The 16,461-nt window shown below is 46.3% G+C and overlaps 1 protein-coding gene across 4 annotated transcripts in view; it reads left to right on the top strand.

The window, feature by feature from the left end:
• The window catches only part of PUM2 (pumilio RNA binding family member 2), a 783,590-nt gene that overhangs the window by 738,144 nt on the left and 28,985 nt on the right, over window positions 1-16,461 (top strand). For all 4 annotated transcript variants that reach the window (XM_069235995.1, XM_069235994.1, XM_069235993.1 and 1 more), the window contains exon 20: window positions 6,742-6,934. In XM_069235995.1, the coding sequence (XP_069092096.1) occupies window positions 6,742-6,934 (193 nt within the window). The remainder of the gene's footprint in view (window positions 1-6,741; window positions 6,935-16,461) is intronic.

Below are 16,461 nucleotides of genomic sequence, written 5' to 3'. Positions count from 1 at the left end.
TGCGATATCTTGGAAGAGCTGACGGGTAGCTCCTTGAAAGGGATATTTATTCAGTCTTATGTGTGGCCTACAGGATGCGTTCCTTAACTTTAAATGAGTGGAGTTTTACAAGCACATCACATGGGCATTCCTTCTCTCAAGTCCTGGTTAGTCCAACACAGTGCACTCTAACTAGCACAATTTCCCCCTGAGCATCGTCCAAAAGTTCCAGCAGGCCACAATTTCCCCCTGACAATCGTCCAAAAGGTCCAACAGGCCAGTAACACGATGTAGGAAAAGGCCACTGTTGGCATGGTTACCCTCTAACATTTTGCCTTTTGTTGATGGCATCTTTGCTTGAAAGTGTGCTGGGACCCTGCTAACCAGGCCCCAGAACCAATGTTCTTTTCCTAAAGCTGTACCTTTGTCTCCACAATTGGCACAGCCCTGGCACACAGGCAAGTGCGTTGTGAACGGTACCCTTGGTACCAAGGGCCCTGTGACCAGGGAAGGTCTCTGAGGGTTGCAGCATGTATTATGCCACCAAGAGGGGCCCTCACTCAGCACCTGCACACTGCCTCACAGCTTGTGTGTGCTGTTGGTGAGAAAAAGACTCATGCTGAGTGTTTCGGGGTGGGCGCAGTGTCGCCTCCGCCCCAAAGAAAAGAAATCTCACTCTGCCACTCTGTGCCTCAGTGCGATCTGACTACATCCGCTCCCATCCTGTGGTGCCAGAGCTTGATGGGGCCTTCAAAATGTTCCCTGTGCTCCACCGCTGACATCCACAACCCTCAACATGCCCTCGGTTTCAAACTAAGGGCCTGTGTAACCCCTTTTTGCTCCTTTCTGTAGCGGAGCCTCAGTGGGTTATGTCCACTAGGGCATCCTGGCAAGCCACGGCCTGAACTATTTTTTCTTTCTTTTTTATACTTGGGTTCTCAGTAAGCAGAGAAATCATCCCCACATCCAGAAAAAGAGAAAATATTTCTGGGAGCAAGAATCAAAAAATCAACTCAATCTAGGTTAAAGTGTTTCCCAACGAAAAGAGGACGAAATCAATAGTGATGGAGACCAAGCTTTCCCAGAAGAGGCAAGCTCTGACAAGATGACCTGTAGATAGGGGGCTTCAAAGAGCCCACCGCCTTTGTTATGCACATCTGGCTTCCCTCAGGGGTGAGGAGATACCAAGCCTCCCCCACCACACACACACCACTCTAGGGTGACCAGCCTGAAGGGAACACACAATTAGGAATTCCACCATCTTGTGTGTGGTGGAATGGGGATTCTCGACAATTGCACCAAAGACATCTTGTCCTGCAGCTGTTCAGCGTCCAAAAGTGCTGTGAGGACTGCCAGCACTTCAAGAAGTAACTAGGATGTACTGTGGAGTAGCAGAAGCGCTTCCTTGCACTCTGCAGGCAGCAAAGAAAACTCAACAGGGGTTTCGTACAGCCAGAACCCAACACCGGACAGCATCATTGCACCTGTGCCCCCTAGCCTGAGTTGAAGTGGGCCAACAGTGCCAACGAGGTCCTTTAGAGCCAAAGCCCAACTTGGGTTTGCCAACAGTGGACTTCCCAATACTCCCTGCAGCCTCTTTCTGTAGGCCCCCTCCTGGAGTATCCACTGCACCAGAACCCAACACCAAAAGACACCACTGCACCTGAGCCCCAAAGTCCAAGGAGAAGTAGGCTAACAGTGTCCCTTCATGCCTGAGGACCTCAAGGGTCGAGCCCCTGGGTTCCCTCCTGCCCCACCTCCCAGTCACTGCTTGCAGCCTCATTCTGACCTGACCGATGTCCATTGAAGTGAATGAGACACCCGATTCCGTAACACACCTCTGCATCCGGATGCCCCAGAGCCCTCTGGAGGTGAACTGTTGGTGTGCCCCTTACCTTAGTCGTTGCTAAGTAACCCTTATGCAGTGTCTGGTTCTTTCCCATAGGATGACCCAAGGCTAAAAAGCACCTCTGCATCCAGACGCCTCAGTGCCTCCCAAAGTGACCTGTTGGTGCTGCTTTGGACCTTGCCCCACACTTACCTTAACTCCAGAAGAACAGTCCTGTAGAAGTGCCCGAATGAAGTATATGTTTCTTTTCCCATTAGATAACATTAGGGAACCCGAAGCTGAAAAGCATCTCTGCACCTGGAAGTCCCAGCGGTGATGCCTTGGACCTTGCCCCATGTTTAACTCCAGAAGATTGGTCGGGTAAATCGCTGATAAGTTACCCCCCCCCCTTCCCCCCAATCAGATATTACCGCTCAAACAATTGCACTGTCAACTTTCGAAAACAGTAAAAATTCATAACTCTAAAAGTACTTACCTTATTCCATTGAACTTAGTATCTAAATTCATATAAAATTAAGTTTTTTTTTCAAATAAATTGGTGGCAGATTTCTTTACTGAATTAGTCTCACTGCCTCTGTGTGCAATACATGCTTAGCACTACCTTCTGATATGCCACACTACCACTAAAGAGAGCATTCGTCATTTGTGCGTCTGTAATTCCTTTGGGGTTTGCTTGGATGCTTTACATAGCATTTCTCTTTTTGGTTTACTATATAACGAGCCAGCTTTCTACAAAAACCACTCATTAAAGCACTCAGTTAACACACATTGCAAGGCAACTCACTGAGCCTCCTATCACTTCATAAGTCAAAAAATAATGTGTGTCTTATTTTTACTCATGTAATAATTGCTTCAACCCAGACCTAATGGATCCTTGTGAAACTGGGCCTGGGGGAAGTTTGCATTCAGAGTTATCGTGTAAAGGGCCCGGGCCCTCTAACCATCTCTAACCAGGAACAGAGGAAGCATTCGACCATAGCAGAAGAAGCCTAACCCTTAACCATCCTCTGCTACCAAAAACTGTCACCACTTTTTACATCAAAAGGGGCGAGTAATGGATGGGGGTAGGTGTGAGTATTTAAAGCAAGAGGCCTAAACACTAATTGCAGGAAACCACTGAGGTACCCACATTGGAAAATCCACACTGAATAATCCACATACTAGACAAAATTTCAAGTTGTAAATGGAAAAAGTTTAAATGTAAGAAATAGTACAGAAGGCAAAAAAATGTGGTTGGTCAGTCAGTTCAGAATAATGCAATCGTAAAATAAAACTGACAGCCGAAACTAAGTCCTAACCTATCCAATAGCCATCTATTCAGTAGCACCAGGCAGAGGAGATTGAAGGTACATTTGTCATTTGGACTGCTTCATAAGACAGAAGAAGTTTGAAAAATATTGTAAGAACAGAGTCACAGACCGGCATGGAGTCTGCTAAGGTCATCAGGAAAGAACTTGGCCTATTTCCCTAACTGTGGGTTTTATACATTGTCAGACAAATACATTTTGCAGTCACTGTAGTATGACAGTTACATCTCAAACAATAAGTAAATATAAAACCTGTGGTATTCTATTATTGACTTTTACCATACATCTAATGAATACACTGTACTATGCCTTCTGCAGAAAACAATACCACATTGGCAATTTAAAGAGCCCTTCTGTTCGGCTGAATGATTGGGCTTCAATTTGTATACAGTTGTAAATGCGTCCTCTCCAGGATCACTGTGGGGAAAGTGACATGCATATCTCTCTCTCTCTCTCTCTCTCTCTCTCTCTCTCTCTCTCTCTCTCTCTCTCTCTCTCTCTCTCTCTCTCTCTCTCTCTCTCTCTCTCTCTCTCTCTCTCTCTCTCTCTCTCTCTCTCTCTCTCTCTCTCTCTCTCCCCTCCCTCCCTCGTGCCAGAGCTCTTTCCCAAAACTGCAGTTATTTCCCCCAACTAGCAAAACCTTTAGCACCCTATGGTAAGGCCCAAGTAAGTGGTACCCTTGGTGCCTGGGGTACTAAAGGAGGTCCCTAAGGGCTGCAGCACAAATTGAGCCACCGTAGGGGACCACTCGCCAAGCACATGACAAGCTGCTGTTGCAGGCTTTGTGTCTTGGTACAGACAAAAGTGAAAACATGACATGGCACACAGCCTGTGTGCTATGTCCCCTAACACTGCATGCAATGTATATAAGTCACCCCTCTATCAGGACTTGCATCCTATGGGAGGATGCACTGTATTACATTTGAGGGCATATCTGTGCAAGCTATGCCCCTGCTATGTCTTTGTCAATATTCAGGCATAGTAAGCAACCAGGGAAGCTATTTTAATAGTATGTGCTTGGACACAGGTCAGTACGAGTTCCACAGCTATATGATGGCTTCAGTGAAGATAGGGATGTTTGATATCAAACATCTCATATTGGTGAACCCACACTGATGCCAATGTTTGATTTGCCAATACATTTACCTAGAGGGCACCGTAACGGTGCCCTCTGAATCCCTGATAGTCTCAGGTGTGTCCACTTACTGGTTTCTACCAGCCTGCCACCAGTGGCACCATTCTGCTCTCAGAAGGTGCAGAACAAGCCACCTTTGAAATGCAAATCTGGCTCCCCTCACAGGAGGGGAGTGCCCCGCCCAACCCCGCCATCCAGAGCCAATTTGGCACCTGGAGGGGTGTCAAAAATTAGCTAGTCAGGTAGGCGTGCCACCCCAAGGCTGGTAGCACCCCTAAGGTGGGCTCCTGCGAGGTGGGCACGATTTTTCAGAAGTAGCCATTTTGGGGGTAGCTTACTTAGGGGCTCTGTGACATTATTATGCCCACTTCCCCAAAGGTCAGTAGCCCATTGGCTACTACCCAACACACCCCTAAATTCAGTATTTAGGGTAGCCCCTGGCACCAGAGAAGCAGATCCTGATGACCTAGGAAGACCAAAGACAAAGAAGAGCTGAAGAAGAGTAGCAGCTGACCTGGTACCGACCCCACAGGCCAGTCTGCATCCCTCGTCAAACTTTGCACCGATGTCAACCCGCACTGCAGTTGTGACTCCAGAAACCAAAGAGGACTGCCTGCCTTCAGTAAAGACTCAAGACCTCCTGTGAACACTGGACCTGTTATCCAAAAACCTCTAAAGAAAGGACACTGAGCCCTCTGGAACCGCCAAGACCCAACACCTGAAGTCACCACTGCAGCGGCTATCTCTGACCCGAGGTGCCAACAAGGTTTCCCAGCTCCCCAGAATCCAAGTCCATCGGGGTTTCAACCCTCCTGGACTCTGCATGCAGGCCCCTCTCTCGCAGCTTCTGTGGTGAGAGAAACCCGACACCTAAAACAATCACTGCACCCGTCCCCTCTGGCCTGAGTTGAAGTGGACACCCGGTGTCAGCTACGTCCCCCACCTCTCCTGAGCTCAAGTCCACTGTGATTTCACCCCTCCTGGACTTCCAGACGACACCTGTAGCCTCAGACAACAGGACCCCACAACCGCGAGTGCTCCCGAACACAGAAATTCGATGCCAAAGGACACATCTGTACCTGTCGCTTCGGACCCGGTGGGAAGAGGTGGACTTACACGGGTACACCAGTATGCCAATTGTGAGTGAAAGAACTTACCAGCAGCTAAATTTATGAGAGAGAGCACAGTCACTGATGTCCTGGTTAGCAGGATCCCTGTGAACTACAGTCCAAACATTCTGACATCAGGCAAACAGTGGGGGTAACTATGCCAGAAAGTTGACATTTTACTACAGAGGGAAAGATGTGTTAAATCAAGCATGCCAACCACACAGATATACAAACTGGAAATCACTTATGTCAGGCTAATATGGCTTCATTATATTAAACGCAGTAAAACATTGTGTGAAAATTAGTTAATACTGGTGAGATGTAAAAGCAATTATAGATTTGTGAAATCTCCTTCCACAGTGGCGTTGCAAGACAGCTATCTGAAGTGACTGCAGGACGACACTTAGAACTCTGCAAAGCAAAAAAACGAAATGGTCATAAGGATCCCTGCATCTGCCATAGGCTTTGAACGAGGCCCACCTTTCCATCACTCTTCCATCAGCCCTACATAAATTCTCTCTTTTGTAGTTTTTGCCTCTGGCTGTGTCACTTCCACTAACTGTTTTTGCTTGTTCGGTCTGCAACTTTCCCAGAACTGTTGTGGCCATGGACCACACACAAACGTTCTACAGGGCACTTTAGTCCGAACCTAGTTCACGCATCCAGGACTATTGGTTAGCCTGCTATCCAGGAGGCCCAATTAAGCATCTCTCTTTAAATAGCTGTGTGTGTTGAGTCTGCTGCTGCTTTGTTTCCCTTCTGGATTTATTCCTGGATGGCTTCCACTTGTGATACTTTCTTTCCTTGGCCCTGCAATCCGATACAATGCACGTTTTAAGTTTCAACATACGCTATTTCAGATGCTTCATGCACAGTCCTGACAGAACTGGTTATATTCATATCATCATGTATTGTTTTCAGGCATCTGATGCTCCTTAGGTATCCCCTGTCCTGATGATGACCCATGAATATTTTCATCTGGTTTGTTTTTAACGTGGGGCATTTAATATAGGTTTTTTATACTGTCCCCAAATGTGAAAGTAGTGTTTTCCCTGGCTTTACAGTCACTGTTTAAAGCTGTTTTCTCTTACAACTATCGCTTCCCTAATCTACTTTATGCAGATGTTGCACGGATTTGGTCATAATTCCTTAGGCTTCATAAATAATTTACTGAACAAGTTACCTGTCTGAACATATTGTATCTAAAATAACTGAATTGCAGGTAAAGCACTGAGTATTTCGGTTTAGCACTCATCTGTGCTGAAAGTATTAGTGTACCTATCTTCATACACTGTTTTAGTTTGTTGATCATTCATATTTTTCACATTGTTTAATGTATTTTCCTACTGCATTTTTTCCCAGCAATGTTGTTGAGAAGTGTGTCACACATGCATCTCGTGCAGAGAGGGCTTTACTGATAGATGAGGTTTGCTGCCAGAATGATGGCCCTCACAGTGCCTTATACACCATGATGAAAGACCAGTATGCAAACTACGTAGTCCAAAAGATGATCGATATGGCTGAACCTGCTCAACGAAAGATTATCATGCATAAGGTAACCAAAGAGAAATTATTCAAAATGATGTAGCTAAGCAATTTACATTTTAGAAGTGCTCATTTATCAAAAATCTTATTAGTTGTTAAATAATAATCTGAAGTCCCACCCCAAACAGAAATATGTTAATAAAGTTGATAATATTAAACCCTTAGGTATGAGTTGCCTAACATCTTCTCAAGTGCAAGATGCTTGAATTAAATCTATGATATTGTTATTGATCAATGCTTAAATACATTTCAGTGAGACAGATATGACTTGGGGAAGCAGCCACCCTGTTTAAAAGTAGACAATCACTGAAGACTAAAAAATTGTTCAAATTAAACACTTATAGTATAAATTCTCAAAGTAGAATGTGCTTGAGACACAAAGAATACTGTGCTAGGTAATAATCATCAGACAATACAGGATTTAATACCAAATTTGCTGCTCTTATTTCTGACTACTCTGTGGAACAAAACACTTCTATAATCCTGGCAGGTAACAATCTGTGGTTGCATCTCAAAGACCTGACAAACCCAGGAAATAAAAAAACACTTGGTAGATGGCCCCACTCACTTGACTAATACTACACATGGTCTCATTCTAATCTGATCAGTTTAAGATTGTTGCTTGTTACCTTGTTCTGTTGCCTTGTGAGACCACATAGCAATTGCCATTTCAAATCCAATATTAATTTATCAGATTCATAAAATGTCAAAAATAGCAATCATTACCAGGACTGATCCTAGATGACAACTTGGTTTCCCCATTTAGCAGTTTTACCTCAAGTCCTTTTTAGCCTCTAATATTGCATTTGACTAAAACATGACTTTGCAGCATGAATCCATTCAAGATACCCAGGCTATGCATTATACTGCTATCTTGGCATTGGGCTTTGAATACATTTTTTTTTTTTTTTAACTTTCTGAACATCTACCATAGTTTAAGTTCTAATGAACCATGATGACTTCAACTGTAAGTATATTATGCCCCATAATATGATCACTATCAAATTGGGAAGCAATGTCCTAATCAGGATTTAAAAATAAAGATTTACCTATTAGAGACTTCCAGCCACAGATTCCTTATCATAGAATTACCCCCAGGCGTCAGAGTGGATCCAGATTTTTTTGGGGTGAGCAGTTTCACTGAGTGCCAGTTGGTGGTGTCATTCGGCTTCGCATGATATCCTCCACGTCATCAGTGATGTGCACGGTGCCTATATAGGGACCATCGCAGTGCGCTGGTGGCAGTTTGAGTGCTGCACCTGAACTGTAAGGCCCTGGCGGCTCGATGTACGACACTGTGATGATCCAGACCTCGGTCAAGAGGAAAGTCCCAGGGATGGTCGTGGAGTCCGAGATCCTTGTCGCACTTGATTTAGATATGTCCAACTACAAGAAAAAGTCTGAAGCATTCTTCAACTTAACCTCGTCCGTTGGCTGACTAGGCAAGGGTGCATCGACCTTCGAGTCCTCGCTGTTTGAACCTGGCACGTCTCTGCGCCTACACAAGTTTCCAGGAGCAACCCATGCCAATTAAGTGACTCTTATGAGGGTATGCGCCTCATATTTTGGTGTCCCGTTCCCTCTGGGGTGCCTTTGGGCCCTGCGGGTTTGGGAGGGGCCCCTACTGGATCCACACCAACGGCTCTGGCACTTGACGGGCCCCTTAGATCCACAGATGGATGCGGATCAGCACCAGTCATGCCGCCTTGACCACCCCTAGCACCAATGCTGATGCTCCCAGCAACCACCCGCAGAACCATCCACGTTTTGATCCCCGACACAGAGGGGTGTTGTCATATGTCGACTGGAGCCATGCCTTTCAGACCAGAGCTGCAGCTTCCAGACTCCTACTACAAGACGACGACTCGTCCTGCAGGGCCAGCCACCTCTAGAAACCCACAGATGACTGCCTATCTACCCAAGGACCATGATCTTCCAAGGACAGTGGCCCTGTCCACGAAGACACCTCCAAGAAGGACTCCAGAACTGCCCCGATCTGCAAATCCTGTCCACTCTGCACCCAATGCCCACAGCCCTTGCCCAGGTAGCCCAAAGGTCCAAGCAATTCCAACCTCGGTTGACCCCTCCTGGCCAACACAACACTGCCTGCATCCTGAATCCAGTGGACACCTTCCCCACAAACACCCCCTCCCTTCTGACCGTGACTGACTCCGGTAAAGATTTCCCAGTGTCTAAAGGTACCCCTGCACCCACAGCCCCCTGGCCTTGGGGAACCCAACTGACTGTCCAGCAACGTTCAATGGGCTCTCTACTTACCTGTCCAGTAGCTGATTTCCTTCATTCGACTCCCTGGACAACACATGCAGCATCTTTGTGACACATGGGGATCCCTCATTGAAAAGCATTGGGCGCCTGACACTGTGCTTGCACCCTTCACCAGGCTGCCTTATGCCACTGAGGGGTGTATGTTTGGTGCTGACCTGTAGCCCATCAGTGCTGATCCAAACCCCCCAGGTCTGTGCCCTGAAGTCACAAGTACTTACTTGCAAGCTGTTTCTTTCTGAGCGCCACCTGTCTCCGTAGAATTCCATTGGGCGCCCCACACCAATTTGACCTCTGCACCTGGCCAGCCCCGTGTTGCTAGTGGAGCACCCTTGGTGTCTTCCTGAACTTTGTCCTGTGGACACCTTAACCCCTGAAGACTGGGATCATAAGTATGTGTACTTACCCGCAAATTGTATTGTTACTTTTCCTCACCTAGGACTGTATTGCTTTCTATATGAAATTGCACTGTATCCACTTTTAAAACTGAAAAGTATTACTTACCTGTAAACTGTTCTACCTGTAAATTCTAAACAAAGTGCATTGGATACTTGGAAATTGATACATTCTTGAAACTGTGCGTTCGATGGCATCTGTCGCTGTAGATACACATGTTCTGCAATAGCTCGCCATCTGGTGTTGGGTCGGAGTGTTACAAGTTGTTTTTCTTCGAAGAAGTGTTTTCGAGTCACGGGACCGAGTGACTCCTCCTTCTGTGCTCATTGCGCATGGGCGTCGACTCCATCTTCGATTGTTTTCTTTCCGCCATCGGGTTCGGACGTGTTCCTGTCGCTCCGAGTTTCGGAACGGAAAGATAGCTGAAAACGGAAGATTTTCGACGGTATCGTTGCGATCCGGTTCGAGATAAACACACACGACGACGCATTGAACATCGAAGCGCTTCGGTGCCCTTCGGGGTAGATTTCGGCACACCGTCGGGGCCTAGTCGGCCCGACCGCGTGGAGAACAACGCCGATGGAACGGACCCCGTTTCGATTCTGCCCTGAATGCCACAACAAATATCCTTATACGGACCAACACTCGGTCTGTAACCTGTGCCTGTCACCCGAGCACAGCGAAGAATCCTGTGAGGCCTGTCGGGCGTTCCGGTCCTGAAAAACTCTGCGCGACCGTCGAGCGAGAAGACTGCAGATGGCGTCCACGCCAAAGGAGCATCGACAGTTCGAGACAGAAGAGGAACAGGAGGAATCCTTTTCCATCCAGGATTCAGACTCCGACGAACTCGACAGTACAAAAACTGTGAGTAAGACGTCGAGATCAGAACTTAAAAAAGGCAAAAAGGCCCAGGGGACGCCACTGCCAACCGGCCATGGCTCAACCCAAATTACCGGTGACCAACAATCGGCACCGAAAAAGGCCCATTCAGTGTCGAGATCGTCCGACTCCGGTCGAGACACCGGCACGCAGCCTCCTCGGGACCGAGAGAGTGCTAAAGAGAAGCATCGACACCGAGAGTTCGGTGTCGACACGGATCGACGCCGAGACAGTGGCGCCGAAGACCATAGGGGCCAAGATTTTTCGGCACAAAAGAAGAGGAAGGTTACCTCAGAGCCGAAAAGACAAACAACAGGGTTTTCGGAGCCGAAAAAAGCACCAACAGACCCAGTTTCAGGCTCCTATACTGAAGAGCATTCTATGTCTTCACAAATGAAAAAACACAGATTCGAACAGGAACTGCAATCCACTGAAGTGGATCACACGCAAAAGCGTATCTTTATTCAGCAGGGGACAGGGAAGATCAGTACCCTTCCACCTGTCAAAAGAAAGAGAACACTTCAGTTTATAGCACTAGAGGCTCCTCAGCAACAAACAGCAAAGAAGGTAACACCTCCTCCCTCGCCTCCACCTGTAACTCCGGCTTCGCCAACTTACACCCCGTCACATTCGCCAGCTCACACCGCCATGAGCCACGATGACCAAGATCAAGACGCGTGGGACTTGTACGATGCACCAGTGTCTGATAACAGCCCAGACACATACCCAACTAGGCCATCACCACCTGAGGACAGCACAGCCTATTCACAAGTGGTGGCTAGAGCAGCACAGTTCCATAATGTGGAACTACACTCTGAACAAGTAGAGGATGACTTTTTATTTAACACCCTCTCCTCCACCCACAGCTCCTACCAAAGCCTGCCTATGCTCCCAGGCATGCTACGCCATGCAAAGGAGATCTTCAAGGAACCAGTTATAAGTAGGGCAGTAACGCCTAGAGTGGACAAAAAGTATAAGGCGCCTCCTACGGACCCTGTATTCATCACCTCTCAGCTGCCACCAGACTCTGTGGTGGTAGGGGCTGCCAGAAAACGGGCAAATTCACACACTTCTGGGGATGCACCTCCCCCAGATAAAGAAAGCAGAAAGTTCGATGCAGCCGGGAAGAGGGTCGCTGTCCAAGCAGCAAACCAGTGGCGCATCGCAAACTCACAAGCGCTGCTAGCGCGATACGACAGAGCCCACTGGGATGAGATGCAGCATCTCATTGAACATCTCCCAAAAGATCTACAAAAAAGAGCAAAACAGGTTGTTGAGGAGGGTCAAAACATTTCCAACAATCAAATACGCTCCTCTATGGATGCAGCAGACACAGCCGCAAGGACCATTAATACGTTGGTTACCATCCGTAGGCACGCATGGCTCAGAACGTCTGGATTCAAGCCAGAAATTCAGCAGGCAGTACTTAACATGCCAGTAAACGAAAAACTTCTGTTCGGTCCGGAGGTCGACACAGCCATAGAAAAGCTCAAAAAGGACACTGACACTGCCAAGGCCATGGGCGCACTCTACTCCCCGCAGAGCAGAGGATCTTATACCACCTTCCGCAAAACACCTTTTAGAGGAGGGTTTCGGGGTCAGGCCACACAAGCTAGTACCTCACAGTCCTCACCGTCCACCTACCAGGGACAGTACAAGGGAGGCTTTCGGGGCCAGTATAGAGGAGGGCAATTCCCTAGGAATAGAGGAAGATTTCAAAGCCCCAAAACCACTACCAACAAGCAGTGACTCACACGTCACTCACCCCCCCACACAACACCAGTGGGGGGAAGGATAAGTCAATATTACGAAGCATGGGAGGAAATAACTACAGACACATGGGTCCTAGCAATTATCCAACATGGTTATTGCATAGAATTCCTGCAATTCCCTCCAGACATACCACCAAAATCACAAAATGTATCAAAACACCATTCACAGCTTCTAGAGATAGAAGTTCAAGCACTACTGCAAAAAAATGCAATAGAATTAGTACCAAGTACACAAATAAACACAGGAGTTTATTCACTGTACTTTTTGATACCAAAAAAGGACAAAACACTGAGACCAATTCTAGACCTCGGAGTAGTAAACACATTCATCAAATCAGACCACTTTCACATGGTCACACTACAAGAAGTGTTACCATTGCTCAAAAAACACAACTACATGACAACCCTAGACCTCAAAGACGCATATTTCCATATACCAATACATCAATCACACAGAAAATATCTAAGGTTTGTATTCAAAGGAATACATTACCAATTCAAAGTATTGCCTTTTGGTTTAACAACCGCTCCAAGAGTATTCACAAAATGCCTAGCAGTAGTCGCTGCACACATCAGAAGGCAGCAAATACATGTATTCCCGTATCTAGACGACTGGCTAATCAAAACCACTTCGCTCACACAATGCTCAAACCACACAAATCAAGTCATGCAAACCCTCTACAAACTAGGGTTCACCGTCAACTTTGCAAAATCCAACATTCAGCCAAGCAAAGTACAGCAATATCTAGGAGCCATAATAGACACGACAAAAGGAGTAGCAACGCCAACTCCACAAAGAATTCACAATTTCAACAGAGTCATTCAACACATGTCTCCAAATCAGACAATACAAGCAAGAACAATACTACAGCTCCTAGGCATGATGTCCTCATGCATAGCCATTGTCCCAAACGCAAGACTGCACATGAGGCCCTTCCAAAGTGCCTAGCCTCACAGTGGTCTCAAGCACAGGGTCACCTTCTAGATCTGGTGTTAATAGACCGCCAAACTTACCTCTCGCTTCTATGGTGGAACAGTATAAATTTAAACAAAGGGCGGCCTTTCCAAGACCCCGTGCCACAGTACGTAATAACAGATGCTTCCATGACAGGGTGGGGAGCACATCTCAATCAACACAACATAAGAGGACAATGGAACATACATCAAACAAAACTGCATATAAATCATCTAGAATTATTAGCAGTTTTTCAAGCACTAAAAGCTTTCCAACCAATCATAATCCACAAATACATCCTTGTCAAAACAGACAACATGACAACGATGTATTATCTAAACAAACAAGGAGGAACACATTCAACGCAGTTAAGCTTATTAGCTCAAAACATATGGAAGTGGGCAATCCACCATCAAATTCGTCTAATAGCACAGTTTATTCCAGGGATCCAGAATCAACTGGCAGACAATCTCTCTCGAGATCACCAGCAAGTCCACGAATGGGAAATCCACCCACAAATTCTAAACACCTACTTCACACTCTGGGGAACACCTCAAATAGACTTATTTGCAACAAAAGAGAACGCAAAATGCCAAAACTTCGCGTCCAGATACCCACACAAGCAATCCCAAGGCAATGCCCTATGGATGAACTGGTCAGGAATATTTGCTTACGCTTTTCCTCCTCTCCCTCTCCTTCCTTATCTAGTAAACAAATTGAGTCAAAACAAACTCAAACTCATTTTAATAGCACCAACGTGGGCAAGACAACCCTGGTACACAACACTGCTAGATCTCTCTGTAGTACCCCACATCAAACTGCCCAACAAACCAGATCTGTTAACGCAACACAACCAACAGATCAGACACCCAGATCCAGCATCGCTGAATCTAGCAATCTGGCTCCTGAAATCCTAGAATTCGGACACTTACAACTTAGCCAAGAGTGTATGGAAGTCATAAAGCAGGCCAGAAGGCCATCCACTAGACACTGCTACGCAAGTAAGTGGAAAAGATTTGTTTGTTACTGCCATCATAATCAGATACAACCACTACACGCAACTCCAAAACATATAGTAAATTACTTGCTCCATTTACAAAAAGCAAAGCTAGCCTTCTCTTCTATTAAAATACACCTTGCAGCAATATCTGCATACCTGCAGACTACCTATTCAACTTCCTTGTATAGGATACCAGTCATCAAAGCATTCATAGAAGGTCTTAAAAGAATTATACCACCAAGAACACCACCTGTTCCTTCATGGAACCTAAACGTGGTCCTAACAAGACTCATGGGCCCACCTTTCGAACCCATGCACTCTTGCGGAATACAATTCCTAACCTGGAAAGTTGCCTTTCTCATCGCCATTACATCTCTAAGAAGAGTAAGTGAAATTCAAGCGTTCACAACACAAGAACCTTTTATACAAATACATAAAAATAAGGTCGTCCTACGACCTAATCCTAAATTTTTACCAAAAGTTATTTCACCGTTCCATCTAAATCAAACGGTAGAACTACCAGTTTTTTTCCCACAGCCAGATTCTGTGGCTGAAAGAGCACTACATACATTAGATGTCAAAAGAGCATTAATGTACTACATTGACAGAACAAAGAACATCAGAAAGACTAAACAGCTATTTATTGCATTCCAAAAACCTCATGCAGGTAACCCAATATCAAAACAAGGTATAGCCAGATGGATAGTTAAATGCATCCAAATCTGCTACCTTAAAGCAAAAAGACAACTGCCCATTACTCCCAGGGCACATTCAACAAGGAAAAAAGGTGCTTCAATGACCTTTTTAGGAAACATCCCAATGCTTGAAATATGTAAGGCAGCCACATGGTCTACGCCTCACACATTCACCAAACACTACTGTATAGATGTGCTATCGGCACAACAAGCTACAGTAGGTCAAGCTGTATTAAGAACTCTATTTCAGACAACTTCTACTCCTACAGGCTAAACCACCGCTTATGGGGAAATAACTGCTTACTAGTCTATGCAGAACATGTGTATCTACAGCGACAGATGCCATCGAACTGAAAATGTCACTTACCCAGTGTACATCTGTTCGTGGCATCAGTCGCTGAGATTCACATGTGCCCACCCACCTCCCCGGAAGCCTGTAGCAGTTCAGAAGTTACCTTCAATTTTGTACATTTGTATATATATTATTTAAACCTTTAATAGGTACATACTTACACATTTCATTGCGCGGGCACTATTACTATAGTACAACTCCTACCTCACCCTCTGCGGGGAAAACAATCGAAGATGGAGTCGACGCCCATGCGCAATGAGCACAGAAGGAGGAGTCACTCGGTCCCGTGACTCGAAAACACTTCTTCGAAGAAAAACAACTTGTAACACTCCGACCCAACACCAGATGGCGAGCTATTGCAGAACATGTGAATCTCAGCGACTGATGCCACGAACAGATGTACACTGGGTAAGTGACATTTTCATTACCTGCAACAAAGATCCTTTTGGTTCTAGAAATAAAGTAACAAAGTATATTTTGGATATATAAAACACTGGCCTGGGGCTAGTCATTGAGTGTGGGCCTCATTTCTTGACTGTGTGTGTGCATAACAAATGCTTAACACTACCCTTTGATAAGCCTCACTGCTCGACCACTCTACCGCAAAAGAGAGCATTAGTATTATCTAATTTTGCCACTATCAACCTCTAAGGGGAACCCTTGGACTCTGAACGCTATCTCTCACTTTGAGATAGTAGATACAGAGCCAACTTCCTACACCTCCCACGCAGGACAGTACCCCTGTGCACCTCGTCTGTTGCAGCTGCCTAGGCTTGTTTGCATCTCCTCCAAGGGATCTTCAGGCGACGTGTAGCTCCAGCCCCCAGCACTCCATCCTGCAAAGCACAGCATCCTGCGTGGTTCTCCTGTGGCGTGGGATCCACTTTTGTAGTGCTACATGGGCTCCTTCTGCAACACCTGTCCCCGTCCTGTGGGACTCCCGTGGGGGCTGCCTCTGCTCCTGTTGACTCTCTGCGATACTGAGTGTCCCCTGTGACTCATCCTCCTGGGTTGAGTCCTGGGCCTTGCTGGTCCCCGGCAGCACCTCTTTTCCACTAACCGTGAGTTTGCCTTTGTCAAGGCTTGTTGGTGGATAACCTGCACCGACACCCAACTGCAATCATCCTTCCAGCGTGGGACATCTTCTGCATCCATCTGGAACTCTTCTCCAGCTCCTGCGCTGCAGTATTGACCTGTTCTTCAGG

This window comes from Pleurodeles waltl, chromosome 5, assembly GCF_031143425.1.
Source record: "Pleurodeles waltl isolate 20211129_DDA chromosome 5, aPleWal1.hap1.20221129, whole genome shotgun sequence".
Lineage (NCBI taxonomy): Eukaryota > Metazoa > Chordata > Amphibia > Caudata > Salamandridae > Pleurodeles > Pleurodeles waltl.
This window is presented reverse-complemented; position numbering and strand designations above follow the sequence as displayed.